The following is a 25,056-nucleotide window of genomic DNA, read 5'->3' as shown; positions in this document are numbered from 1 at the left end:
AGTAGAACTGCTTCTTCACATTTCCAAGGAGTGGCTGGTGGATTTGTACTTTTGGTTAGCAGCTGAGCTCTTAACCACTGTGCCACCAGGGCTCCTAGGTTGGACCAGTCCCATTCAGAATAACTTGAATTTAGTCATGATGTCAGTTTAACCCAGGGGCAGATTAACCAGTAAACAAGGTACACATGGACTACATACATATGCACAGTACCCACAGACTTAATTGTGTTTATTTACTAAAAAAAAAAAAAAATCTGTAGTGGGGGAAAAAACAGGTGAAATTGTACACTTCAGATTAGTTAAGTAAGCCCAAGTAAGCCCATGTGTACCTTGCTTATTGGGTAATCTGTTCTTTATTTAATCCCACGTTTTTCCGAGGGATTTATCATTTTGTCTCAGTAACATTAATCTCAAAATTCCTGTTGAATAATTTTAGTGACTTGTTTTTGTTAAAGTTGAGCGTAAACACTTTCTCTTAGAGACATTTAATAGTTTGCCTGATTTTGATCGTTTGACTATTAATTCATTTTGTTTCGGGATTATTTTGCTAAATGACGGTAAGTGTCAGCTTTGCTTGAAAGGCCTTCGTGGCTCACCATTTTAACTGCTTTGCTATGGGTCTTTCACAGAATCCTGCAACGTCACAGAAGCTGGAAGTTCTGATGTTCTGTTGAAATCACAATGGAAAGCCTTGAGCTGACTGGTAAGAGCAGCACCTAAGGGGCACCTGACTGACTTCCCTGGAAGCAGTGACGCGGTTAAGAACTATGTGCTATCAGAGTCCACCTCAGCTCTTTCCCATCTGATGAATTCACTTTCCATATTGATCCAGAAAGTGTGACAATTACGTTTAAATTTTTTCTTGTCAATTTTATTTCTTTAAAGTGACATTTTAATCTCCATCAAGTAAGTTAAACTTCCCTCTAAAATCGTGATTTTTCTTGATTAACTGTTTTGAAATTACTGATTTGTTTCTGCACAATAGAGTGTTATTATTGAAAGTTAATTTATTCAAGTTGTGAATATCTAGAGGCTACATACCTAAATAAGTATTAAACTGGCCTCTTCTCCAGAACCTGCATTTTGTACTACTGTGACTGAAAAAGTGAGTCATGTCAAGGCAGTATGGAGTTTTTCTTACCTATTAAAAATAATAGAGGCCATTGTGTAGCTAAAATTTCCTGCATCCGTGAAACTATTTTAAATAGGAAAACCACCCAAGAAAAAATGAGATTTAAAAATAAATACATGTGGCAAATTTTGTCAAATTTTGAAACTCAAAGATAGTATAACTTTGTCCTCCTGTACGTAAGTTATCTTATTTTTAAAGCTCTTGCTTTAGGGGGGAAAACATTTTAAACTTGTAAAATACAGCTATAGTGTTTTAAAATTAGTTTTAATAATGATTATTTAAATGTGTAGAGTTTTCATAGTCTGAAAATTAAACGTGTGATTGCCTTGTTGATGTTGGACACTTTATGGTGAACCGATGATTCGTAGGGCTGAGGAACTTGATGTCAGGGAAAGTGAGCAAATCTAGTTAATACTGATTAGTTGTAATTTTTAGGACGTGATCTTATTCTTTAACTTTCTGATTAATTGAAAAGTAATCTTAAATCTTTGCTTTTAGAATATTTTATTTGTTAGCTCATTAAACCTGTCTAGAATATCTGCCTGCCTTCCTCTTTTAGCGTGCATATGACTGACCGTTGCTAGGTCAGCAGAACAGACTATGGAATATTCAAAAATTAGTATACTGAGATTTCAAATAAATTCTCAATTGCTAATCCAAAAGAGAATTTGAGTATGATGAGGCTTAAAGAAAATTAAACTTACCGATGACTGCCCTGACAAGGGAACACAGCACAGAATCCCTGAGGGAGCAGGAGAGCAGTAGGATGCAGACCTCAAATTCTCATAAAAAGACCAGACTTAATGGTGTGACTGAGACTAGAAGGACCCTGGAGGTCATGGTCCCTAGACCTTCTTTTAGCCCAAGACAGGAACCATTCTCAAAGCCAACTCTTCAGACAGGCATTGGACTGGACTATAAGATAGAAAATGATACTGGTGAGGAATGAGCTTCTTGGATCAAGTAGACATGTGAGACTATGTTGGCATCTCCTGTCTGGAGGGGAGATGAGAAGGCAGGGAGGGACAGAAGCTGACTGAATGGACATGGACGTAGAGAGTGGAGGGAAGGAGTGTGCTGTCTCATTAGGTGGAGAGCAACTAGGAGTTTCCTAACAAGGTGTATATAGATTTTTGTATGAGAGACTGACTTGATTTGTGAACTTTCACTTAGAGCGTAATAAAAAAAAAAAAAAAAAATTGTGACAATATATTAAATTTACCAAGTTCTTGAAAGTGCAGTTGGATATTTTGTGTGACCTGTTCAGAAACCTAACCCATGAAGCATCTTTAGTAGGGCAGTCTTGACTAAGGAGCCATCTATCTATGATTTTTGAATGTTAAATTATTACAATAAAGTGTATTTTTATCTTAACTAGGCATAAATTGACAAAAATTCAAATTGCTGATAAAAGCTTAATTGATGTTGACTAAGACTGTATGCTTCTGCCTTAAGTATATAAAATATATGCTTATCTTAAATATAGTATTAACTAAGAAATAAAAAGATGCCATGCAAAACCAGGGGTAATTTAAGAAATAAATCCTGGAAGATGTTGCTCGACAAATGGATGCCAGGATCAAATAAATCAGGAAGACATGCTATGCTTGTCAGCTTAGGCAAAGGTACATTTCAGTATCAAAAGGTTCCTTAAACCTTAGTGGTTTTTAATAGTAAAAGTTCCTTTCTTACTCTGATCATGTCCCTTTTGAGTGTGCTACCACTCTGTTCCATGTCTTCTTTGTTTCTGGACCAAAACCGAAGGAGCAGCCCCTCTGGGATGTACAAGCTTGTGGCAGAAGGAAAAGAGCGTGATGGGGGGTCCAGGGCTCTCAAAGCAGCTGCTTGGGAGTAGCACGTGTCACTTCCACTCACATGTCACATGGCCAGTTCCTGTGTCATGGAGTAGAGAAAGACAGTTGTTGTTAGGAGTGACCTTTGAAGGTGGGGCAGGGAAAGGCTTCATGGCGGGGGGCAGTGTCTGTGTTAACCAGAATATAACCTGCATCGTACCGTCCGTTGCTCTTCTAGACAGACAGAGTCCACTAGTATATTAAAGAGCCTAAGAAGTCCTGTGTTTAAACGAATTGTTTAACCCAGACTGTACTGAATGAAAACTAAAGTCCATAGTAAATGAATTGTTTCACCAAGATTTTCTAAAATTATGTGATTGTGAATCCTTTTGTTGTGGTTGCATGGAACACAGTGAGCCATGAAACCTTATCTGTGACAAGCTTTAAAGAATGAGAAGTTGATGTGGTTCCAGAGTTTCTTAAAGGTATCAAACGTTAGAACTTTTTCCACCATGCAGTAAGGGTTTCTAGTATTGTATAATGGGCTTACGTCATCGTTTTATAAGTAGTTTTAAAATGAATTAAAATTACTACAGACTGGACTCAGCAGCGTGCATACACAATCAGAGAAGGGAAATGATACTCATACCAGTTTCTTACCTATGTATAATAGGTTACAGAGCTTTGACAAATACCTAATTAGATAAGGGAAGAGAATGAGAAAATCGATATTTTGCTTTTTCCAGTAGTAATATAATAATAATTTTACCACATAATGGTAGCCAGTTGCCTTTGTCTACTTACGTAAAATTTCAAGAATTATTCTAGAGAGAAGAATGCAGACACGGTGGGGAGTTTTAGCAATTATAGCCCAGCAGTTTTTCTGTGGTACTCCACCTCAGGTATATTCACTACACAGTGACTTCCCATTACCTTTTTCTCAGCCTCCTGGAAAAACGCTAGACCCATGGAACTCCAGCAGAGACTGATTTGATTAACCCTGAAGGTATTCTAAAACATTGCAACCAGACCATTATGTATTAAGATGATTTAGAGATCAAGTACATAACTGATGCTTTGGTAGCTTATAGCGTCTTAAGAATTGAGGGAAAGGCGCATGCTTAGACATCTGAGGCTTTTTTTTTTTTTTTTTAATATAAAGGAGGCTAGGAGGCAAGAGAGTGTAGCAAAGCCTGGGTTTTGGAACGAGAGTAGCAGGTGTAAATCCTAATTCTGACACTTCTTAATCAAAAGAATTTCGGTGATTATTTAATCTCTCTGAAACTTTTGTTTTCCCATCTTACTATGCAGATAATCTCTACCCTGAAGGGCTGTAAGAATTAAATGAGGTAGTTATGTCAAGTGCCTGATAAATACCTACCACATAGGATGGCACTTAAGTAATGGTAGTTAAAAAAAAAAAAAAAGTGTGCTCAAAGGTCAAGGAACTTGGCTGTCCTGTAAAATACCACTGATAATGCATCTCACAGTGTATGTGGGTCTGTACATGTTTACTTATTTATATATGAATACATCATACCAAGAATTTTTTAATTGTCCTGAAGAATGTGTAAGAACCTGTACATTCTTCGTTACCCTTATCACTGAAAGGATGAATCCTGTAGAAACGTTAGCCACCCTCTGATCTAATAATTTACTCCTTGCCGCTGAGAATGTAGAAGCCTTAAGGACAGAGTGGCTGACAAGAGTGAATATATGACCTTCACTCTGAATATTGATAGGGTTAGGATCAAGGCTCAAATCAAATTTCATGTAATCTTTTTTTTTTTTTTTTTTAAATTTTTATTAAGCTTCAAGTGAACATTTACCATTCCAATCAGTCTGTCACATGTAGGTTTACATACATCTTACTCCCTTCTCCCACTTGCTCTCCCCCTATTGAGTCAGCCCTTACAGTCTCTCGTTTCGTGCCAATTTTACCTTCTTCCATCTCTCTCTATCTTCCCATCCCCCCTCCAGTCATGAGTTGCCAACACACTCTCCCGTGTCCACCTGATTTAATTAGCTCGCTCTTCATCAGTATCTCTCTCCCCCCCACTGACCAGTCCTTTTCATGCCTGATGATTTGTCTTCGGGGTTGGTTCCTGTCCTGTGCCATCAGAAGTTCTGGGGAGCATTGTCTCTGGGATTCCTCTAGTCGCAATCATACCATTAGGTGTGGTCTTTTAATGAGAATTTGGGGTCTGTATCCCATTGGTCTCCTGCTCCCTCAGGAGTTGTCTCTTGTGCTCCCTGACAGGGCAGACATCGATTGTGGCCGGGCACCAACTTGTTCTTCTGGTCTCAGGATATTGTAGGTCTCTGGTTCAAGTGGCCCTTTCTGTCTCTTGGGTTCTTAGTTGTCGTGTGACCTTGGTGTTCTTCCTTTGCCTTTGCTCCCGGTGGGTTGAGACCAATTAATGTATTTTAGATGGCTGCTTGTTGGCATTTAGGACCCCAGGTGCCACAATTCAAAGTGGGATGCAGAGTGTTTTCATAATAGAATTGTTTTGCCCATTGATTTAGAAGTCCTCTCAAACCAAGTTCCCCAGACCCCAGCCCCTGCTTCGCTATCCTTTGAAGCTTTCATTTTATCTCGGAAACCTCTTTACTTTTAATCCTGTCCAATTAGGCTGACCTTCCTTGTTTTGAGTGTTGTCTTTCCCTTCACCCAAAGCAGTTCCCATCTACAGATTGATCAATAAAAAGCCCTCTCCCTCCCTCCCTCCCTCCCTCCCCCCTTTGTAACCACAAAAGTATGTGTTCTTTTCCGTTTTTTCTATTCCTCAAGATCTTATAATAGTGGTCTTATACAATATTTGTCCTTTTGCAACTGACTCATTTCGCTCAGCATAATGCCTTCCAGATTCCTCCATGTTATGAAATGTTTCAGAGATTCGTCACTGTTCTTTATCGATGCGTAGTATTCCATTGTGTGAATATACCACAATTTATTTACCCATTCGTCCGTTGATGGACATCTTGGTTGCTTCCAGCTTTTTGCTATTGTAAACAGAGCTGCAATAAACATGGGTGTGCATATATCTGTTTGTGTGAAGGGTCTTGTATTTTTAGGGTATATTCCGAGGAGTGGGATTTCTGGTTTGTATGGTAGTTCTATTTCTAACTGTTTAAGATAACGCCAGATGGATTTCCACAGTGGTTGTACCATTTTACAATCCCACCAGCAGTGTATGAGAGTTCCAGTCTCTCCGCAGCCTCTCCAACATTTATTATTTTGTGATTTTTGAATTAATGCCAGTCTAGTTGGTGTCAGATGGAATCTCATCGTAGTTTTAATTTGCATTTCTCTAATGACTAATGATCGAGAGCATTTTCTCATGTATCTGTTGGCTGCCTGAATATCTTCTTTAGTGAAATGTTTGTTCATATCCTTTGCCCACTTCTTGATTGGGTTGTTTGTCTTTTTGTGGTTGAGTTTTGACAGAATCATGTAGATTTTAGAGATCAGGCGCTGGTCTGAGATGTCATAGCTGAATATTCTTTCCCAGTCTGTAGGTGGTCTTTTTACTCTTTTGGTGAAGTCTTTAGATGAGCATAGGTGTTTGATTTTTAGGAGCTCCCAGTTATCGGGTTTCTCTTCATCATTTTTGGTAATGTTTTGTATTCTGTTTATGCCCTGTATTAGGGCTCCTAGGGTAGATCCTATTTTTTCTTCCAAGATTTTTATCGTTTTAGTCTTTATGTTTAGGTCTTTGATCCACTTGGAGTTAGTTTTTGTGCATGGTGTGAGGTATGGGTCCTGTTTCATTCTTTTGCAAATGGATATCCAGGTATGCCAGCACCATTTGTTAAAAAGACTATTATTTCCCCAATTGACTGACACTGGTCCTTTGTCAAATATCAGCTGCTCATACGTGGATGGATTTATATCTGGATTCTCAATTCTGTTCCATTGGTCTATGTGCCTGTTGTTGTACCAGTACCAGGCTGTTTTGACTACTGTAGCTATATAATAGGTTCTGAAATCAGGTAGGGTGAGGCCTCCCACTTTCTTCTTCTTTTTCAGTAATGTTTTGCTTATCCGGGGATTCTTTCCTTTCCATATGAAATTAGTGATTTGTTTCTCTATTCCCTTAAAGTATGACATTGGTATTTGGATTGGAAGTGCGTTGTATGTATAAATGGCTTTTGGTAGAACAGACATTTTTACTATGTTGAGTCTTCCTATCCATGAGCAGGGTATGTTTTTCCATTTAAGCGTGTCCTTTTGAATTTCTTGTAGCAGAGTTTTATAGTTTTCTTTGTATAGGTCTTTTACTTCCTTGGTAAGATTTATTCCTAAGTATTTTATCTTCTTGGGGGCTACTGTGAATGGTATTGATTTGGTTATTTCCTCTTCGGTGTTCTTTTTGTTGATGTAGAGGAATCCAAGTGATTTTTGTATGTTTATTTTATATCCTGAGACTCTTCCAAACTCTTCTATTAGTTTCAGTAGTTTTCTGGAGGATTTCTTAGGGTTTTCCATGTATACGATCATGTCATCTGCAAATAGTGATAGCTTTACTTCCTCCTTACCAATCTGAATACCCTTTATTTCTTTGTCTAGCCTAATTGCCCTGGCTAGGACTTCAAGTACGATGTTGAATAAGAGCGGTGATAAAGGGCATCCTTGTCTGGTTCCCGGTCTCAAGGGAAATGCTTTCAGGTTCTCTCCATTTAGAGTGATATTGGCCGTTGGCTTTGCATATATGCCCTTTATTATGTTGAGGAATTTTCCTTCAATTCCTATTTTGGTGAGAGTTTTTATCATAAATGGGTGTTGGACTTTGTCAAATGCCTTTTCTGCATCAATTGATAAGATCATGTGGTTTTTGTCTTTTGTTTTATTTATGTGATGGATTACATTAATGGTTTTTCTGATATTAAACCAGCCTTGCATACCTGGTATAAATCCCACTTGATCAGGGTGAATTATTTTTTTGATGTGTTGTTGGATTCTATTGGCTAGAATTTTATTAAGGATTTTTGCATCTATGTTCATGAGGGATATAGGTCTAAAATTTTCTTTTTTTGTAATGTCTTTACCTGGTTTTGGTATCAGGGAGATGGTGGCTTCATAGAATGAGTTGGGTAGTATTCCGTCTTTTTCTATACTTTGAAATACCTTCAATAGTAATGGTGTTAAGTCTTCTCTGAAGGTTTGGTAGAACTCTGCAGTGAAGCCATCTGGGCCAGGACTTTTTTTTGTTGGGAGTTTTTTGATTACCATTTCAATCTCTTTTTTTGTTATGGGTCTATTTAGTTGTTCTACTTCTGTATGTGTTAGTTTAGGTAAGTAGTGTTGTTCCAAGAATTTATCCATTTCTTCTAGGTTTTCAAATTTGTTAGAGTACAATTTTATGTAGTAATCTGATATGATTCTTTTGATTTCATTTGGTTCTGTTGTGATGTGGTCCTTCTCGTTTCTTATTCGGGTTATTTGTTTCCTTTCCTGTTTTTCTTTAGTCAGTCTAGCCAATGGTTTATCAATTTTGTTAATTTTTTCAAAGAACCAGCTTTTGGCTTTGTTAATTCTTTCAATTGTTTTTCTGTTCTCTAATTCATTTAGTTCAGCTCTAATTTTTATTATTTGTTTTCTTCGGGTGCCTGATGGATTCTTTTGTTGCTCACTTTCTATTTGCTCAAGTTGTCGGGACAGTTCTCTGATTTTGTCTCTTTCTTCTTTTTGTATGTGTGCATTTATCGATATAAATTGGCCTCTGAGCACTGCTTTTGCTGTGTCCCAGAGGTTTTGATAGGAAGTATTTTCATTCTCGTTGCTTTCTAAGAATTTCCTTATTCCCTCCTTGATGTCTTCTATAACCCAGTCTTTTTTCAGGAGGGTATTGTTCATTTTCCAAGTATTTGATTTCTTTTCCCTAGTTTTTCTGTTATTGATTTCTAGCTTCATTGCCTTGTGGTCTGAGAAGATGCTTTGTAATATTTCGATGTTTTGGATTCTGCAAAGATTTGTTTTAAAATTTCATGTAATCTTGAGGGACAAAAACAGGAAATGGTGCCGCTGATATTTTTTTCACTGTGTAGAGCAAATGCTGTTTGGTTTAAAAAAAAATGGCATTTCTATTTCAAGATTTTTAAGTTATGTTATTATTTGCCAATGGAGATTTAACTAATTTAGTCTCCTTAGAGAACTTCTCTCTTGACCTTTTCACCTTGAACTCTCAGAATCAGCATAACATAGTAATATCTTTCATGGTTCAAAGCCCTTTGCTGTTTTTAAAGTGACAGAGTTTCATGTGTTTAATATGAAATAACACATGTACCTAAAATTTTTAATTTTTGGTGAATTATTCTTCAAATGTTTTCAAGCTGTTCTCTTTGTAAGTGGAGCATCTGTGTAACCCTGAGTGACTCATCAGCTGGACTGTTGGTAGAGTAAAGCTGCCTCAAAATATGAACACTTCATGCTTAAAGGTAATTGTTCTTTACTAGAGCCTGAGAGAACTTAAAAGTGAAGAGTTAAAAAATACATACTTCCTATGGTTATTTAACCTACAAATTAAAAAAAATCTGGTTTATTATAGCCTTCTGTGATTCTAAAAAATCTTGCCCAGCCTTTGGGGTGGGAGACATTTGAAATTATGGAGTTCATATTTTCTTCACTTTGAAGTCACCATGCATGAAAATGAGAGTCCTGCAAGTGAAGGAATTATGTCATTGTAAAAGTTGACTTCCACGTGTATTCGTTGTTATCTAGGAGTAAAATATATTTGAAAATAACATTGAGGGACAAGGCAATCTTTTGGGTTATATCTGTTTCTGTTTACTGTAATCTATCAAGCCAGTTCACGTTTTTCAAGACAATATTCTTTTACTTTGTGAAGTCAGTTGAGAATTCACAGAAGGAATGGCATATACCTAAGATTCTGGTAAACAGAAAGAAAAGAATGTGTATTTGAAATAATGCCAGTGAGTCCGTGAGTCTTCAATCTAGTAGCTCTACCATTTACTGCTCTCCCTCCCTGACTTCGTTTCTTCTTCTTCCTTTTCTCTGATGTCGGCTCCTTAGTTAGATAATGGTTGCCTGGATTTCTCAGGTACTAGTCTAAGTGTAACCCACTGAGTATCTGTGTGCTACTTCGTCTCCTACACAGTAATACACTTTTTCTATTAGGTTAATCAGCTGCTGGACACTTGGGATTAATGATGATTGAAGAGTATGTTTACTTGTCGGTTGCTGAAGTAAGCTCAAATTAACTCTCCTGGTTTTACCTTTGGACATTTTGTGTGTGTGTGTGTCTGTGCATGTGTGTGTTCTCAGTCACTAGAATAATTTGAGTTTCCAGAGATTTGAAGTTTCTGTAAAACAGAAAATATAACCAGAAGGAAAGATGCCTTTGAGACTTAAGCACTTTTACTTTTTGAGACTTAAACAGCTTTGGGTAAAAATAATTTTGAATTGATTTTTTTAAAATTTATTAGCTCACCTTGTGTGTTTATATACTAAATGATGAACTGTTGAGCAGTGATCATCCGGTTTTATGGACAGCAATTTCATTAGTTGAAAGATATTTTAACTCTTTCGTGCACTTTTGGTTTCCATCTCTCCAAAAAGTAATTTACTGAAAAACTCAAACACCTTACACGTAATGAAAATTATTTCAACTGTAGGATCAGTCAGTTGGTTGTGAAACTTACTAGTTAAGAACAGTACATATAAATACGTTCAGGTTTGACTTCATTCTCCATACATTAGTGCTGCTCTCGAGATGTGATGGATAAATCAAGTATTATTATACTGAAGCCTGTATTTCTCTGATCTTTAGTGCAGAGAAAGTATGTTTTCCCAGGAAAATAAATTGATCTAATAGAAAGGAAATTGGTTGTAACATTTCTCTCATAGAATTTTTGTTTGGTGTAAAATATGCATCATATTTACTGAATACTCTGGATATATAGATATACAAGTACGTATAAGTGTGTATGTGGAGTTCTTTTCATGTAGCCTCTTCAGGAAGCCAAGGGGTTTAAATTTATGTTAGAACGTCTGTTTTGTTCATCGCCGTGTCCCTAACACCTAGAAACTGTCTGACGCTAGAAGTTACTCAAAAACGTTTGGTGAATTAGTATTACAGAGCTCACATTTCATTTATCCTATATTCTGTGAAACTCATTGTTTAATAAGTATCCATGGTCTATATAGAGGTAATTATTTTTCCCAGACTGAGTGCAGGGAGAGCAGTGTTCTCTAAAAATAAAAAGTGACTTTCTGCCTAAATTTGCAGTTAGTCCCCAGAATCAATAAATGTTAGCAAGCCTGAGAACTTGAAATGAGCAGCAAAAAACTTCTGGGTATTTGGTGGCTCATTCGTAGTGTACACTGAATCAGCGAGGGTTTGTTAAGACTCGTTAGGCTACTACCAAGTGCTTCTGTAACAACTTGAGCTGCAGTCCTGTTCGCGGGGCACACGTGACACTGTGTGATTTACGGTAGGCAGATTGGTTCATGCTTGGCTTTAAGAAATGCCATATGATACCTAGATTTAACTAATAGGTACCAGAAAGGTTGACTACAGTAAATTTTTATGTGTTTTATTCTGGAAAGTTATTTCTAGGATATTTCTGTATAACGTCAAATTGATGTACGAGGAGGATAGGCAAGAATATTGCGTTCTGGTTTTATGTTGGCTTTTATAACCTTATTTAATTTTATTTGCAGTTGTTCTGCCTCTGTTGTGGTTGTATCATTGTTCTTAAAGAAGAGAGAAATTATGTAATTATTTTAGCGTGCCTTAATATTTATTATAAGACTGTTCATTCTCAGGTGTCTCCTTGTGGAGAAGTGTCCCACATAAGGAAATGTTTCAAGTGACTGAACGTTATCTTAGGCGCTTACCTTGGACACGTTTCTTGAGAGAGCTAGTCAGCGGTGTGGAGGAACTTAGCTTCTGAAAAGACGCGGTGAAGAGCTACCCTCGATTGGAGACTCTGTGTGTTGAGCAACATCGTAAGCGTTTTCAGCTTAGCCAATTACAATGAAGAATTGACACACGATAGGCAGTAAAACCTACAGAACTGAGGTGTATCCATGTGCAGAGTAGTATATATTCATATCTGTCCATCCAGCCATCCATCCATCCTTCCAGGCACTACCCAGAGGATCACGTACGTGAAACTCAGTCCATGCCCTCAGTATAATTTGGAATAGCTACTGTGTGTTCAGCACTGCTAGTTACCAAGTCATCAAATAGGTGTATTATAGAAACAGTCCGTAGAGAAAATTATGAAATCTGCAGCCACTGTTTATCCTTAAATATTACACCTTTTGCTATAACAATGTTTTCCTCCCATTTAAAGGCCTGACACATACAGTTCATCTTTCATTTGATTTGTAAGTGAACACTTACGTGAATGATAAAGTTTTCAGGTTTGAAAGTGTAGTTGTTCCTGCTAAAATGATGGGTGCTGCCTTTATTAGTCATGTGAAGTTTCACTTTTTAGAGAATGTAAGGTAAACCTAATAAGGCTGCAATGATGTATCTTGTTAATAATAAATGGTGTTCTAGTCATGTCTTTAAGTTTTTACTTAATCCTCACAGTCCTAGAGTTTTTCACTGATTATTGCCATTGTAATAAAATATTTCACACATTCACGTTCATAGTGTGCTGCCGAGAAATTATAGAAACTTCACTTCCTTATGTTTATAAATATTCTTGCCCCCAGATTGTCAGCTGCGTAATGCTCACTATCTCTTCCTGAAGATTAATATGGTTAGGCAGAAACTTACAAAAAGGTGTCACTCTGGAAGACACATTTAAATGGGTCACCTTTTTTTGAGCTATAGCATGCTGTCTTAGAAGCCGGGCTATGGTGTTAGATGGACCCGAGACTAAATCTGACTCAGCTTTTTACCACCATTGGGACCACGGGAAATTCACTGAGCATCATCTGTGAAATGGGGTGAATACAGATCACGGGAGGTTGTTATGAGGCTTAAAAGTGCTAGAGGGCACAATGCAAACCCCGCCAGAGCTGTTAAGAAAATGTGTTTATTCTCAAAATGGACAGCAGGTCAGAAATGGCATTTGACTTTTCTGCTTATTCCTTGGAATCGAATTTCAGGCATGTTACTATCTCCTTTCACAACAAGGGCAATATCCAGCCTCAAGTCCTACAGCTTTATTATATTGGAAACGTCTTTAATGAATATAGGATGGACTTGTTTAAAATTATTAGAAAAGAATAACATTTATTCTTTATACTCTTAGATATCTTGAAATATTTTCTATACAATCATAAGTGATAGAGGTTTGAATTTATTTTATATATGGTATTTAAAAGCAAACCCATTGCCCTCAAGTCAATTTCGACTCATATACTTCCTCCCATTTAATTTTTCAATTTTATCAAAGTGTATTCAAAACTGAAACATATAATAACATTAGGAGATAAACCATCTATTGAGTAGATTTATTATAGTCATTTTAGGAATATTATTGCTACATGCTATTGCTGTTTAACCCAAACAACATGTAAATTAGTTAATCACAATGGTAAATTTTTATAATCTTGATAATTTTCATCAAAGACAATAATCATTTTAGCAAAGCAAGGATACCCATTGCCTTCAAGTCTATTCCCACTGACAGCGACTCCATAGGACAGAGTAGAACTTCCCCATAGCGTTTCCAAGGAGCAGCTGGTGAATTTGAACTGCTAACCTTTTGGTTAGCAGCTGCACCTACTGCATCTCTTAACCTCTGCGCCTCCAGGGCTCCAAAAACAAGGATATGTACTATGAATTCTTAATGAAATTTTAGAGTATGAAACCTATTTCATTATTCGTTATCTTGCCCTAATTATGAAAACCTAAAAATTCCGAGTTAAACAGCTAACTCCATTATGACCTTACTCTACCCTTTCAGTCCTAAACTAGGAAAACAAAAGCAAAATTTCCCTCCTTTTTTAGGTTAGCGGTTTAGCAATATAAAATTAATTCATCCAAGAGAAGAAAATATTTTTCTATACTTGTAGAAAATACTACCTCTGTGATAGTATTTACTTGCTAATAATTTTCATGCATATAAGCACAAACCAGGACAACTTCGTCTTCTGTCACTAATACCGGTAACTATTTTGCTTATTAATTTTTAGTATCTCTTCAGCAATAGTGTCTAAACCTGTTCTGAAGATAATTCTGAAGGTGTCCATGAGATACCTTGGTTCCTTCTAAAATCTGCTCTATAAGTTAGCGTGTATGTGTTGGACGTTTGCTTTTTTTTTAATTGCAATTTTGTCTTTTCCTAGTTGAATGTGGACACATCCTAACCATAAGTACCACGAATTACTAATCTGTACTTTAATTATTGTATACAAAGGCCCAAACCTTTCTGGGCTGCATGTAAGAGTGGTCGCACCTGGGTCATTATTGCTGTCTGGTCTTTCTCATGTTTTGTCCTATTTCATTTTATGACCTGGACTGCCTGCAGTAATTGTTCTTCAAAATAAAATAAGATTTTTCTCTTTGTTTATCTAATAAATATTTACTGAAACTACTGTGTGTAAGGAAGTGTGTTAGACATTGCAAGAGTGGTAATATAAACATAAGACAAAATTTAAAAAGGCAGAAAAAACAGAGAGATACAAATAAGCCTCATTAATAGTTCTGAGGATGACCTTGATTCTCAGGGTTCTTCCTTGTTCAAGGAAAACCACATAGAGGAGGAAATGCAGAAGTCTAGAGAAGGTTAAAAGACGTTTTTGTCAGTTGGATGGGGTACGCGTAGGGGTAAAATGGGTAACTTTGGTAGAAAACCAGATGCAAAGGGCCCCGAATGTCAGGGTGAATTTAAGTTTATTTTTTTTCCGAAGACAGATAAACACTGAAAGTTTCTGAACAGAGGAGATAAATGGGGTGGATTAGAAGGGAGAAGAGGCATTGGGAAGGTTGTTTAGGAGACTTTTGCATTATGCCAGGTGAGAAGAAATGAGTTCTGTTAACAAGGTGCCAACTGTTGCAAATGGGACCACGGTGAGAGGTATTATGAAGTTTATTGCCTGTCTGTGTGTTTGGAAATATTTTTGATTGTGGTATCCAACTGCCAAAATCACCAGTGGTTTTTTTTCAGTCCGCGGGACAAAAACGAGTAGATGCTCAGTTTTAAGGGTTCTTCCAATGAAGGTTTTCTCAAACCCTTTAATCCTACTACTGCTTAGCCTGTGTGTATGTATGCCTTTTTGTGTGCTTGAGAGAGAGAGAGATGGGTCTCTGGGTGGTGCCACGGTTTGCACCTGTCTACTAATCAGAGGTTGACAGTTCAAACCCACCGAGTGGTACCATGAAAGAAGGGCTTAGTGACCTGCTTCCGTAAAGATTGCAGCCAAGAAAACGCCATGGAGCAGTTCTATTCTGACACACGTGGGGTCACCTTTGGTCAAAAATGACTCAGCAACAATAGTTTTTTTTTTTTTTTTTTTTTGGTGTGTGTTTACTGATTATAAATTTGGTTTTCACCATGTTCCTTAAAGAAGACAACTTCCAGGTATCTCAGCCAGTTTAAAAAATACTAACCTACAAAACTAGGCAATTGACTGAACTTGTGTTGGAGGAATAGAGGATGATAAGAGGGAGGAAAGTTGGAGGATGTTGAAAAACAAGTCAAAGATAGGTTTTTAAGTGTGGTTTTCAGAAGAGTGCTAATACCACTACCAGAAGTAGGGAGGTATACTAGAAACTGATTTTGGAAAGGGGGAAGTTAACTTTGGGATGGATTGACTCTGAAATGCAAGGAAGACATCTGTGTGATTATGTTTAGGGTATAGGTATAAACTGAAATGAGTCTGGAAGACACTAAGGCTAAAGACAGGTACAGCCTGAGAAAGAAGTGAGCTGAAGCGTTGAAAATTGGTGAAAGAGAACATAAAGGACAGAACTTTTGAAAACACCTGTTCTTTGTTAAGAGAAATCTAAAGGGAAGAAAAACAATCAGATCCCTGGTGGGAAAAGCAGTAAGAATGTATAGTGACATGGAGACAGGATTATTCAGTATCGTAATATGGAAAAGAGACATCCAAAAGCCTGAAAAAGGGCCTGCAGGTTAGTGATGCAGGGATAAATATACCTCTGGAGAAAGCCGTTTCCGTAGAGTGATCGAGGCAGAGCCATGTTATGCAAAGTTTTCCCAGAATTCCCCCTTTTATTGCCAAGTTTTGATACCCTTTTTAGCTAGCTAAGAGCTATGGCTGCTGACCATGAAGGTCAGCAGTTCGAATCCACCAGGCGCTCCTCGGAAACCCTATGGGGCAGTTCTACTCTGTCCCATAGGGTCGCTATGAGTCGGAAATGACTCAATGGCAACAGGTTTCGGGTTTTTTTTTTAACTGAAACTACGTATTGAGTTGTTGTCTTCGTGGAGTAATTTATAGTGATTTATAAATTTATTCCTGGGAGCATAGAACTCATCTTCTATAAATATGGTTTTAATATTCTTTATATGTGTTACCTTGTTGTTGCTGTTTGGTGCCCTTGAGTCGGTTCTGTCTCAAAGGGACAACAAAACACTGCCTGTTCCTGCACCATGCTCACAATCATTGTTGTGCTTGAGCTCATTGTTGCAGCCACTGTGTCAGTCCATCTCGATGAGGGTCTTCCTCTTTTTCGCTCTCTACTTTATCAAGTGTGATGTCCTTCTGCAGGGACTGATGCCTCCTGATAACATGTCCAAACTATGTGAGACTAGACTGTCTGAAATCAAATCTTACCTGGCTGGATGCTTATATCACTTTCTTAAATGCACTAAAGTGACATTCTTTACAATATCAGCAAACATACTTCTTAAATGCTTCACCCACAAAACCTATATATATAGTTGGTGTTAGAGAACAGTGATTAATGAATTACCTGTCAGTTGCCAGCTCTTACTTTGCACTGAGTACAGCCATAGTCCACTTAAGACCTACTCTTTCAATGAAGATTTTTTAGAAAACTCTTCAGAATGGTAGGGCCTCTTGCAAATGCAGTTAATAGGTTAAGAGCCACATACATGGCCAATATTGTTTCCATCTGCAGAGAATGGTTGTAAGGGAATAAAAGACTTACCATAGGTAACAGTAGTGATTCTAATGATAAAAGTTGCAACTATTTATTATTTGTACTATATGTGCTAATTTGTCTCTCTCTCTATTCCTTTTTCTAATCTTCACAACAACCCATAGATGTTTAGGCATCATTATTTGTGTTTTATACATGAGACAGCTGAGGCTCAAAATACTCAAATCAATTGTTTGAGTTTCTTGGTTAATTGATAACAGAGCCGGAATTCACATCCAGCTCTGACTTGCAACGACTATTTTCTATGCATGGCCCTAATGTATTTGAGATTTGATTTTTAACACCTTTGGTGTCCACTACTCAGTGCCTTATTACTTCTTCCCCTTTTCTTCCTACTAGGGGATGAGTAATGTACCCACACATATAACATGCATAGTGCATGGCACACCTGGAAAATAATGTTTGAAGGGGTTGCACAGTTGGCTAAAAACATATAATGTGCGTGGTCTTTGCATAAAAATATGGTAGATGACTTTTTTGTTTACTTAAATGTACTGCCATAAGCCCTTCTTGAATAAGCCAGGTACTGCTGTGTATACACCCACTCCTCACTTATGGACGATCATCATCTGACATTTCACATGTACCACAGTAGCAAACAATCTACTGACTAATTTGCCCATTAGTGATGTACACCTGGTGGCAATGAACACGGAGGCGTGAGGAGAGAGTTAACACTGGCTGTGATGGTTAAAGCGATGTGTCAGCTTGTCTGGGACATGATTTTCAGTGGTTTTGGCAGTAATGTAATGATGTAACTTGGCAGCTATGTAATGACGTAATTTCGCAGTTATGTGGTGATTTAATTTGGCAATTATGTAATGATGTATTCATCTTCCATGTTGTGATCTGATGTGATCATCCTCCATTTTTGCATAACACTAATTTTTTGTAATGTCCTGGTCTTTGGAGCTTAAGCATGTTGATAAGTGAGGAGTGGGTGTATTTAATACTTTGAATATATATTTAATCTTCATATCAACCCTAGAAGTAGCTATTTTCCAACACTTTATTATGAAACTTTAAAATGTATAATATTAAATACTCATATACCCACCACCTAGATTTCTGCGATTAACTTTTACGTAGTTGTTTTATCACATACCTATCCTCTCTTATCCATCAATCCAATTTATTTTTTGGTGCATTTCAAAGTAAAATGTACATATCATTACAGCTCCCCTAAATACTCCAAGATTTGTATTATTTACTAGAATTCAAGATTTGAATTCTACAAATACAAGTTTTTTAATATAAAATTTCCATTCAGTTAAATATTAAATATACCTTCTCTGAGTTTTGATAAATGCATACACTTGTGAAAACCCTGGTGACATAGTGGTTAAGTGCTACAGCTGCTAACCGAAAGGCTGGCAGTTCGAATCCACCAGGCTCTCCTTGGAAACCCTCTGGGACGGTTCTACTCTGTCCTGCAGGGTTGCTATGAGTCGGAATCGACTCAACGGCAACAGGTTTTTGGTTTTGAGTAACTCAAATAAATACCTATCAATGTATAGAACATTACCGCTGGTAAGTACTGTTTTTATTTCCATTCTGTAGATGAGGAAACTGAGGCACAGACAGGTAAAGTGATCTGCCTCTGGCCACAGTGCTAGTAAGTGGCAGATTTGGAATTTAAACTCAGGGAGTCTGGCTGCAGGGTTTGTGCTGCTAACCACCAAGGAGCGCCTGGTGGATCTGAACTGCCGACCCTTTGATTAGCAGTCGTAGCACTTAATGTTAGTTACCACGTGTAAATGAAGTGACAGTGGTTAGGAAAATCTTCAAGTGCCACTTCAGCAGTTAATGGGAAGTTATGTTCCCTGTAGTTTCTGTATTAAGCGTATTTTTGCTCTTTCCAAATTAGTAGAAAATTGTTCATCTAGTGCAATATATGTAGCATCACTTGATGCCTTGATGCCTCAGTCTCCAAAACCACAGAATTGACCGATTAGGGGGCTGTAAAGTTGTGAATTTTGTAAAAATTCCAACAAAGAAACTAGTGGAATTCTTTCATCTTCCCAAGTAAATTGCATAGATAATAAGTAAGGATTGGAATGGATTATTATTGGTAGTATTTTTGGTTTGCTGTACTTAGGCGGGTCATCCCTGTGAGAAGAGCTTAATGAATTTTGAGGCCTCTTTCCTACATCGTGTTCCTGACGCAAACCAGACCTTAAAGGTTGATCAGCAGCCTTTGTTCACTACTCAGATGGTGATCATCGGTCATTATGTGTAACTAAAAATAAATTCAAAAAAATCCAAAATGCTATGGGGAAGAAAAGAAAAAGATGCAGTTAGCAAAACCTAGCCAGTCACTAGAGGGCAGAGCAGTACTGTACTTAGGCGTTACTTGAAAATTTCTGATTTAAAAATTGCTGAGCAATATGGAAAATATATTGGTGTAAAATTGAATAGAAATGTCTTTGTATTCTCATTATCTTGTCTTGCTGTGAAATCTAATAACGTGCTTACTCCTGCATCAAAGGAGCTTTTCTGGTCGTTACACTGATTGCCTCAACAGGACATGATGATTTAAAAGAATCCCCTGAGTAGCCCTCAGGAAAAACACTGATGCTTACCAAGTGTGGTGTATGAAATCACTACTGCTCAGTGTGGTGCCCTGAAATCTGATTGTCGTGTAGACTTTAGGCGAGGCGTTTTGAGAGAACAAGTAAGTTGAGACTAGTCATTTACCAGTGCTTAGACCTAAGGCTTTACGGGCAGCATCTTTTCATCCTTCTGGTCAGCTAAAATGTGCTGAATCATGAAGATGTTCAGACTATGAAGCTGAGAACCTGAGTTGATCAGTACCCCAAAAGGTAGAAAAAATTTATCCTGAATTATGTATAGTTTGAGTTTTATTTTTTTTAAATAGTTTGGATTCATGTATATATAACCCAGCATATAGAACATAAATGATGGGAAAAACTCTGGATTTTGGAATGAGAAGATTTGGGACCCCACATACCGTTGACTGGTTCATGACCTTGGGCAGGTCTCGTTACCGCTCTGAGCCTGTATTTTCTCAATTGTAAAGTTGAAAAAACTATTTCCCTGCCTACACTGGGTTGTTTTGAAGGTTGTATGTGTGCATATGTGTGTATGTTTGTATGTATCTCTAAAGTTACTTTGAAAATATGAATTTTAATAGATAAAGATATAAACTTGTGTATATATCTCCAAAATTGAGACTTTGTAAATATGAATTTTAAAAAAGACATAAACTCAGAAAAATCTTAGAAATAAGTTTGAAATGGCTGATTATATCATAGATGTAGGAACACAGGGGCAACTATTACATGAGTAAATCGTACCAAAAGTGTGGTTTCAAAACCAAAACCCAAGTTCAGATTGCCGACTTCCTCCCCGTGTCTGAGTGTCTGGCTGCTTGAGCTCTCTGTAACTCCTGGTTCTTGCCCTCCTCTCGCCTCTGTATTTCTGCCTTCTGTTTATTTCCATGTTTCCCCTCTCTGTGTTTCTCCTGACTGTCTCTGGTCTCTCTCTGTGTTTCTCTTGTCCCAGGCGTCCTGGAGAAGACTCCAAGCCGCGAGCGGTACCTGGTATCATCTCCAACATGTTTATAGATGTGAGGATTCACTGGGATATTGAGAAATACCAGAGGTGAATTGTTCCGTTGTAGTAAGTCAATTAGCTTTTATTAAATGACTGCTGTTTAGAAGCACAGTTGGTGGTGCTTTGGGGATGAAGAATGAGTTAGGGCGCAACACACAAGAATTAAACTTGTAAATGCATGTCTTCTTAGTGGCTCTGATGGGTAGACACATATGCAAATGAAAACAGCAATAACAAATTAAAAAGCTGACAAATAATCACATAAATGAGTTCTGTTTTATGTGTGGTGAAGAGGCACAGTTAAGGACTTAGAGACAGCGAGGTGAGTTTCCTGTAAGAGTTTAAAACTAGGTTTTGAAGTATGGTTGGAAGAGAGATGAGGAGAGCGAGGGTGGAAGTGAGTAATTTCTGTGGGGCTTGGCAAACTTGTACACTTCCTTGTGAGTGGATCCCTGATGGGGAGGGTAATGACATGAGAGTGCCAAGTTTCAGCCCACAAACAGCTAGCTTCCTTAAACTGCCACAGTCCTAGAGAAATTCAAGTTACTAAAAGAAGTACAGTAAAGTGGAGACTTTCTATAAACACAGTTGGTATCTGTTGCCAGTTTCAGAATTTATAGAGTTTAGGTGTAAATTGGGATTAGGAACAGTAAAAAATAACATGACATAAAATTAATAAAAACTATTAGAACACGATCTAACCCATCAACCCATTGCCATCGAGTTGATTCTGACTCATAGTGACCCTATCGCGTAGAACTGCCCCATAGGGTTTCCAAGGAGTACCTGGTGGATTTGAACTGCCAGCATTTTGGTTAGCGGCCATAGCATTTAACCGCTATGCCACCAGGGTTTCCAGAACATGATCTAAGGCTACATTTTAAATATGAAGATGAATTAAAGTTGTAAACTGCAGTATAACAAGTCAGTTTCATTTTCCTGCTGGATATTTGTTTTTGCTAATGTAGACAGTCTATCTAGTAGACATAGTCTGGTTTTGGGAATTGGATATACTTTGGATCCCACCTCCACTAGTTGTGTGTAACATTGGACAATCTACTTACTAATACTGAATCTGAGTTTCCTCATATGTAAACTAAGGATGAAAATACTCACCTCAAACAGTTGTGTGAGTTAAAGGAAATGTTTTTAAGTCCTGAGTACATGCTTCGTACTCTAGTTCCTTGGTATTTGCAGATAAAATTAAAAAGTGTCTTTAAAATCGTTGGTTAAATATAGTGTTATTTCTGAAAGGTTTTTAAAAATAGAAGTAACCCCAGGATATTTAGAAAATGCTGTATATACCAAAGAATATTTAAAAGACCTATAAAGTACAAAGAAGAACATTAAGATGAACAACAGAGTACCAACCACCGAGCTTAGGGAAGAGAACCTCACCAGTCAGCCACTACGTGCCCAACCCAGGCTCCACTGCCTCCCTCTACCCCCCGCCCCACAATCCTGAATTCTCAGCTTATTATTTCTTGTTTTCTCTGTAGTTTTTTACAAACTTACATATTCTCAAACAGCAATACATGAAGTTTTCCCAGTATACAGGTAGTCCTCGACTTACGGTGGGGCTCCGTTCTGACAACTCTGTCATAACGCAGTTCTGACATAAGTCGAAAACTTCATTTAATTTTCTTAGTTTTCATTATTATTGCCTGTTATTATCAGGACCTTTATAAATCTGATCTTTATTTGTTTTGGGGGTTGGAAACATTACATATAAACTTACAGATATATTTTAATACAAACATACATCCGTAAAATTCATAAATCATAAAAATTTACTTCAACAATGAAGAGTTGGACAGCACTGGCATTTTGTCAGTTGCGGTAATAACTCCACTTGTGGAAGGTTCTGGATCTTCTGAATTATTCCTGGGAATGGGGATGGTGTGTCAGAAAATTAGTGAGAGTTGTCAGTATGCTCTTTCTTTCTTCATGTGTTTCATGGTAAATCTCAGTGCTTACCGAATCTGCCTGTTGACTTTAGCAAAGCAATCATCGTTTGGGTCCATGTTCTCAAACAACTAAAGCCCCTGATTTAGTTTAGAAAAAAACTCCCAGCTAATCCTTTCACTGTAAAAGTTTTTGACAACTGTTGTCCTTCCTCTTCCTCATTATTTTTCTTCAGCATTTCTTTGCTCATCAAAATCCATCAAGCCCTGACCTGTCTTCCTTCTTCATGATGTATAAACCGTTCCGCATCAGGGGTACCAAGTTTTAAATTCAGCGTTCTCGTCATAGGGATGATTTTTTCCCCTGGTCTCTTCCATCTGATTACCTCGATCAGATGCTCGGAGCGTGTTCACATGGCTCAGCAGTTTTTTCCATATCCCAGGAAGATGCCAAGGTCCTGATACGCTGTCGTCATAACTCCAGTGCTTTGTGAGTTAGGGACTACCTGTAGTACTATACATGTTTTCCTCTGCAATACCCTTTTTTTATTCCTGCTCAACTTCATGGCTGGAGAGTCTTCCCTGCTTGTATATGTAATTCATTTATGATCACATTTGTACAGGACTTCATTGTATGAAAATACCAAAGTTTATTTATCCACTGTCTTTTAATGGGTATTTCCATCAAAACACTAAATACTGGCTATTTCCAGTTTTTGCGTTATTAGAAGTAAAGCTCTAGAGGAACACCTTTCTTGATGTACACATTGTTCCTCCAGGGTGTATGTTCAGGAGTGGAACTGCTGCCTCAGAGGCACACACAGACTTGAAGCTTCACAGATGATGTAAATGGATTTCCCGGAGCTTGTTCCTTTTTATACTGCTTAGTGGCACAGTGGGAGTGGAATGTGTTCCTTCTTTCAGCCAGTAGCTTTAAAATTACTGGATTTCTTTTTAACATACTCATCACATCTGTATGAATGGGGGCTTTGTGTGACTGTTACTATATCTAGGCAGAAGTTTTAAAATGGAAAGAATTTTTTAAGTTGCCTATAATATGATCTTATCAATAACCCTAATGGTCCTCATTTTTTTGTGTGTTGGTTTTATCCTTTGTAACAGCTGATTTTACTTCTCGCACCTTTCCTCAAATGCAGTTAAATCCAGATGTCCTGAGATAGCTGAATATGTTTGCTAGCTAAGTTTCTTCTCAGAAAACCACATCATATTAATGTAATGTTCTCTTTTGTTTAATGAAAATGGTCAACTGTTCCTGACTTCTAAAGATAGTTTCGGCAGAGAAATGTACACATCCTTTCCTGATTCCTTTTTGCCTTAATTTGAGTTGAGATAGAGAAACAGTGACCCACAGAGGACTGTCTGCAAGCTGCAGTGACTTGATCAATTCTGTGTGTTCTGTATTGCAGAAGTCCCTAAAGTGTGAATAAATGACTCAAGTTGTATTTGCCACTGCTTCCCTTTTTCTGTCCCTCACCCACTTCTTTCTCAGCCATTGATTCTTTTGGTATCTGATTGTTCTTTACACCCCATGCCAGTTTTCATATTGATCTTCCTCCTAACCTCATAATCTATAGTTGGTGATGTATAATTTTACTTGAATGATCTCAGCATCTCGCCTGTTATATTGTCAGGCTTGTTGCTATTATCTACCACATCCATTTTCTAAGGTTTTCAAGCAAAGATAGGAGGTTCTAGCCTAGTGCCTGGTACTTAGTGTTATTTGTTACATGTATATTGAAAGTAGAAAGGAAAGATGTGAATGCAGTAAGTACTGAAATGCCTTTTTCCTGTTTAGTGACAATAATTTCTCTAAAAGCACTGGGTGAAAACCAAGAGAACTGTCATCAGTCTTGCCAGTAAGTAAGTAGCTTTGTAAACCATAAGCAAGTCACTGTTCTTGAGCTTCACTGTCTTTTTGAAAAAAATGAGAGTCGTAGACCTGGAATCTGTAAGATTCCGTTTGGCTCCAACATTTTGTATTCTGTCTTCTAATTGAAATGAAAATGAAGTGAATGTCTGGGCAGTACTACCAGAGCCTGAACCTGCCTGCCATCCTGTGCTTAGGCCTGTAACAGGTGTCACAGTGACCTGCCAGCTATTGTCTCGTAACACCAGCAGGTGGAGCCTACGTCAAACTTGTCTTCCTCTCATTGTTATTTAGGGTTGATTTGTTCTAGAGGAAGAATACATTTATCTTTGAGAAAGTGTGATAAATTCCTTTTGCTTCCCAATTTCATCCACCCAGCACCCCAGGCATTACTCAGTACAAAGGCTTGAGCCCTGCCTCCTGTTCCTCCTTCTCTTCCTTTAGCCCCACAACTGTGAGCAGGGCAGCTCCCTCCACCCTTTATTATTTGCTGCATGGCTTAACAGCATGTCTTTTCTCCTGTTCCAGTTATCATCTCTGAGTCACGGTTGGCCTTTATTGTTGGGCTTTTCCTGGGAGTCAGCGGGTCCGTCTTCATCTGATGGTGCAAGCAAGTTTTCCTTCGTATCTTGTGTGGTTCTGCTGGGGGCACCTCAACTCCAGATAAATGGCGAGGGACGGCCTGCAG

The 25,056-nt window shown here is 37.8% G+C and overlaps 1 protein-coding gene across 13 annotated transcripts in view; it reads left to right on the top strand.

The window, feature by feature from the left end:
* The window catches only part of BBX (BBX high mobility group box domain containing), a 294,480-nt gene that overhangs the window by 111,837 nt on the left and 157,587 nt on the right, over nucleotides 1-25,056 (top strand). For 12 of the 13 annotated variants that reach the window (XM_064273026.1, XM_064273019.1, XM_064273023.1 and 9 more), the window contains exons 3-4: nucleotides 630-703; nucleotides 9,259-9,363. In XM_064273026.1, coding sequence (XP_064129096.1) covers nucleotides 9,343-9,363 — 21 coding nt within the window. In that variant the 5' untranslated portion in view covers nucleotides 630-703; nucleotides 9,259-9,342. The remainder of the gene's footprint in view (nucleotides 1-629; nucleotides 704-9,258; nucleotides 9,364-25,056) is intronic. The other variant, XM_064273018.1, reaches the window with a different exon arrangement.

This window comes from Loxodonta africana, chromosome 20 (genome assembly GCF_030014295.1).
Source record: "Loxodonta africana isolate mLoxAfr1 chromosome 20, mLoxAfr1.hap2, whole genome shotgun sequence".
NCBI lineage: Eukaryota > Metazoa > Chordata > Mammalia > Proboscidea > Elephantidae > Loxodonta > Loxodonta africana.
This window is presented reverse-complemented; position numbering and strand designations above follow the sequence as displayed.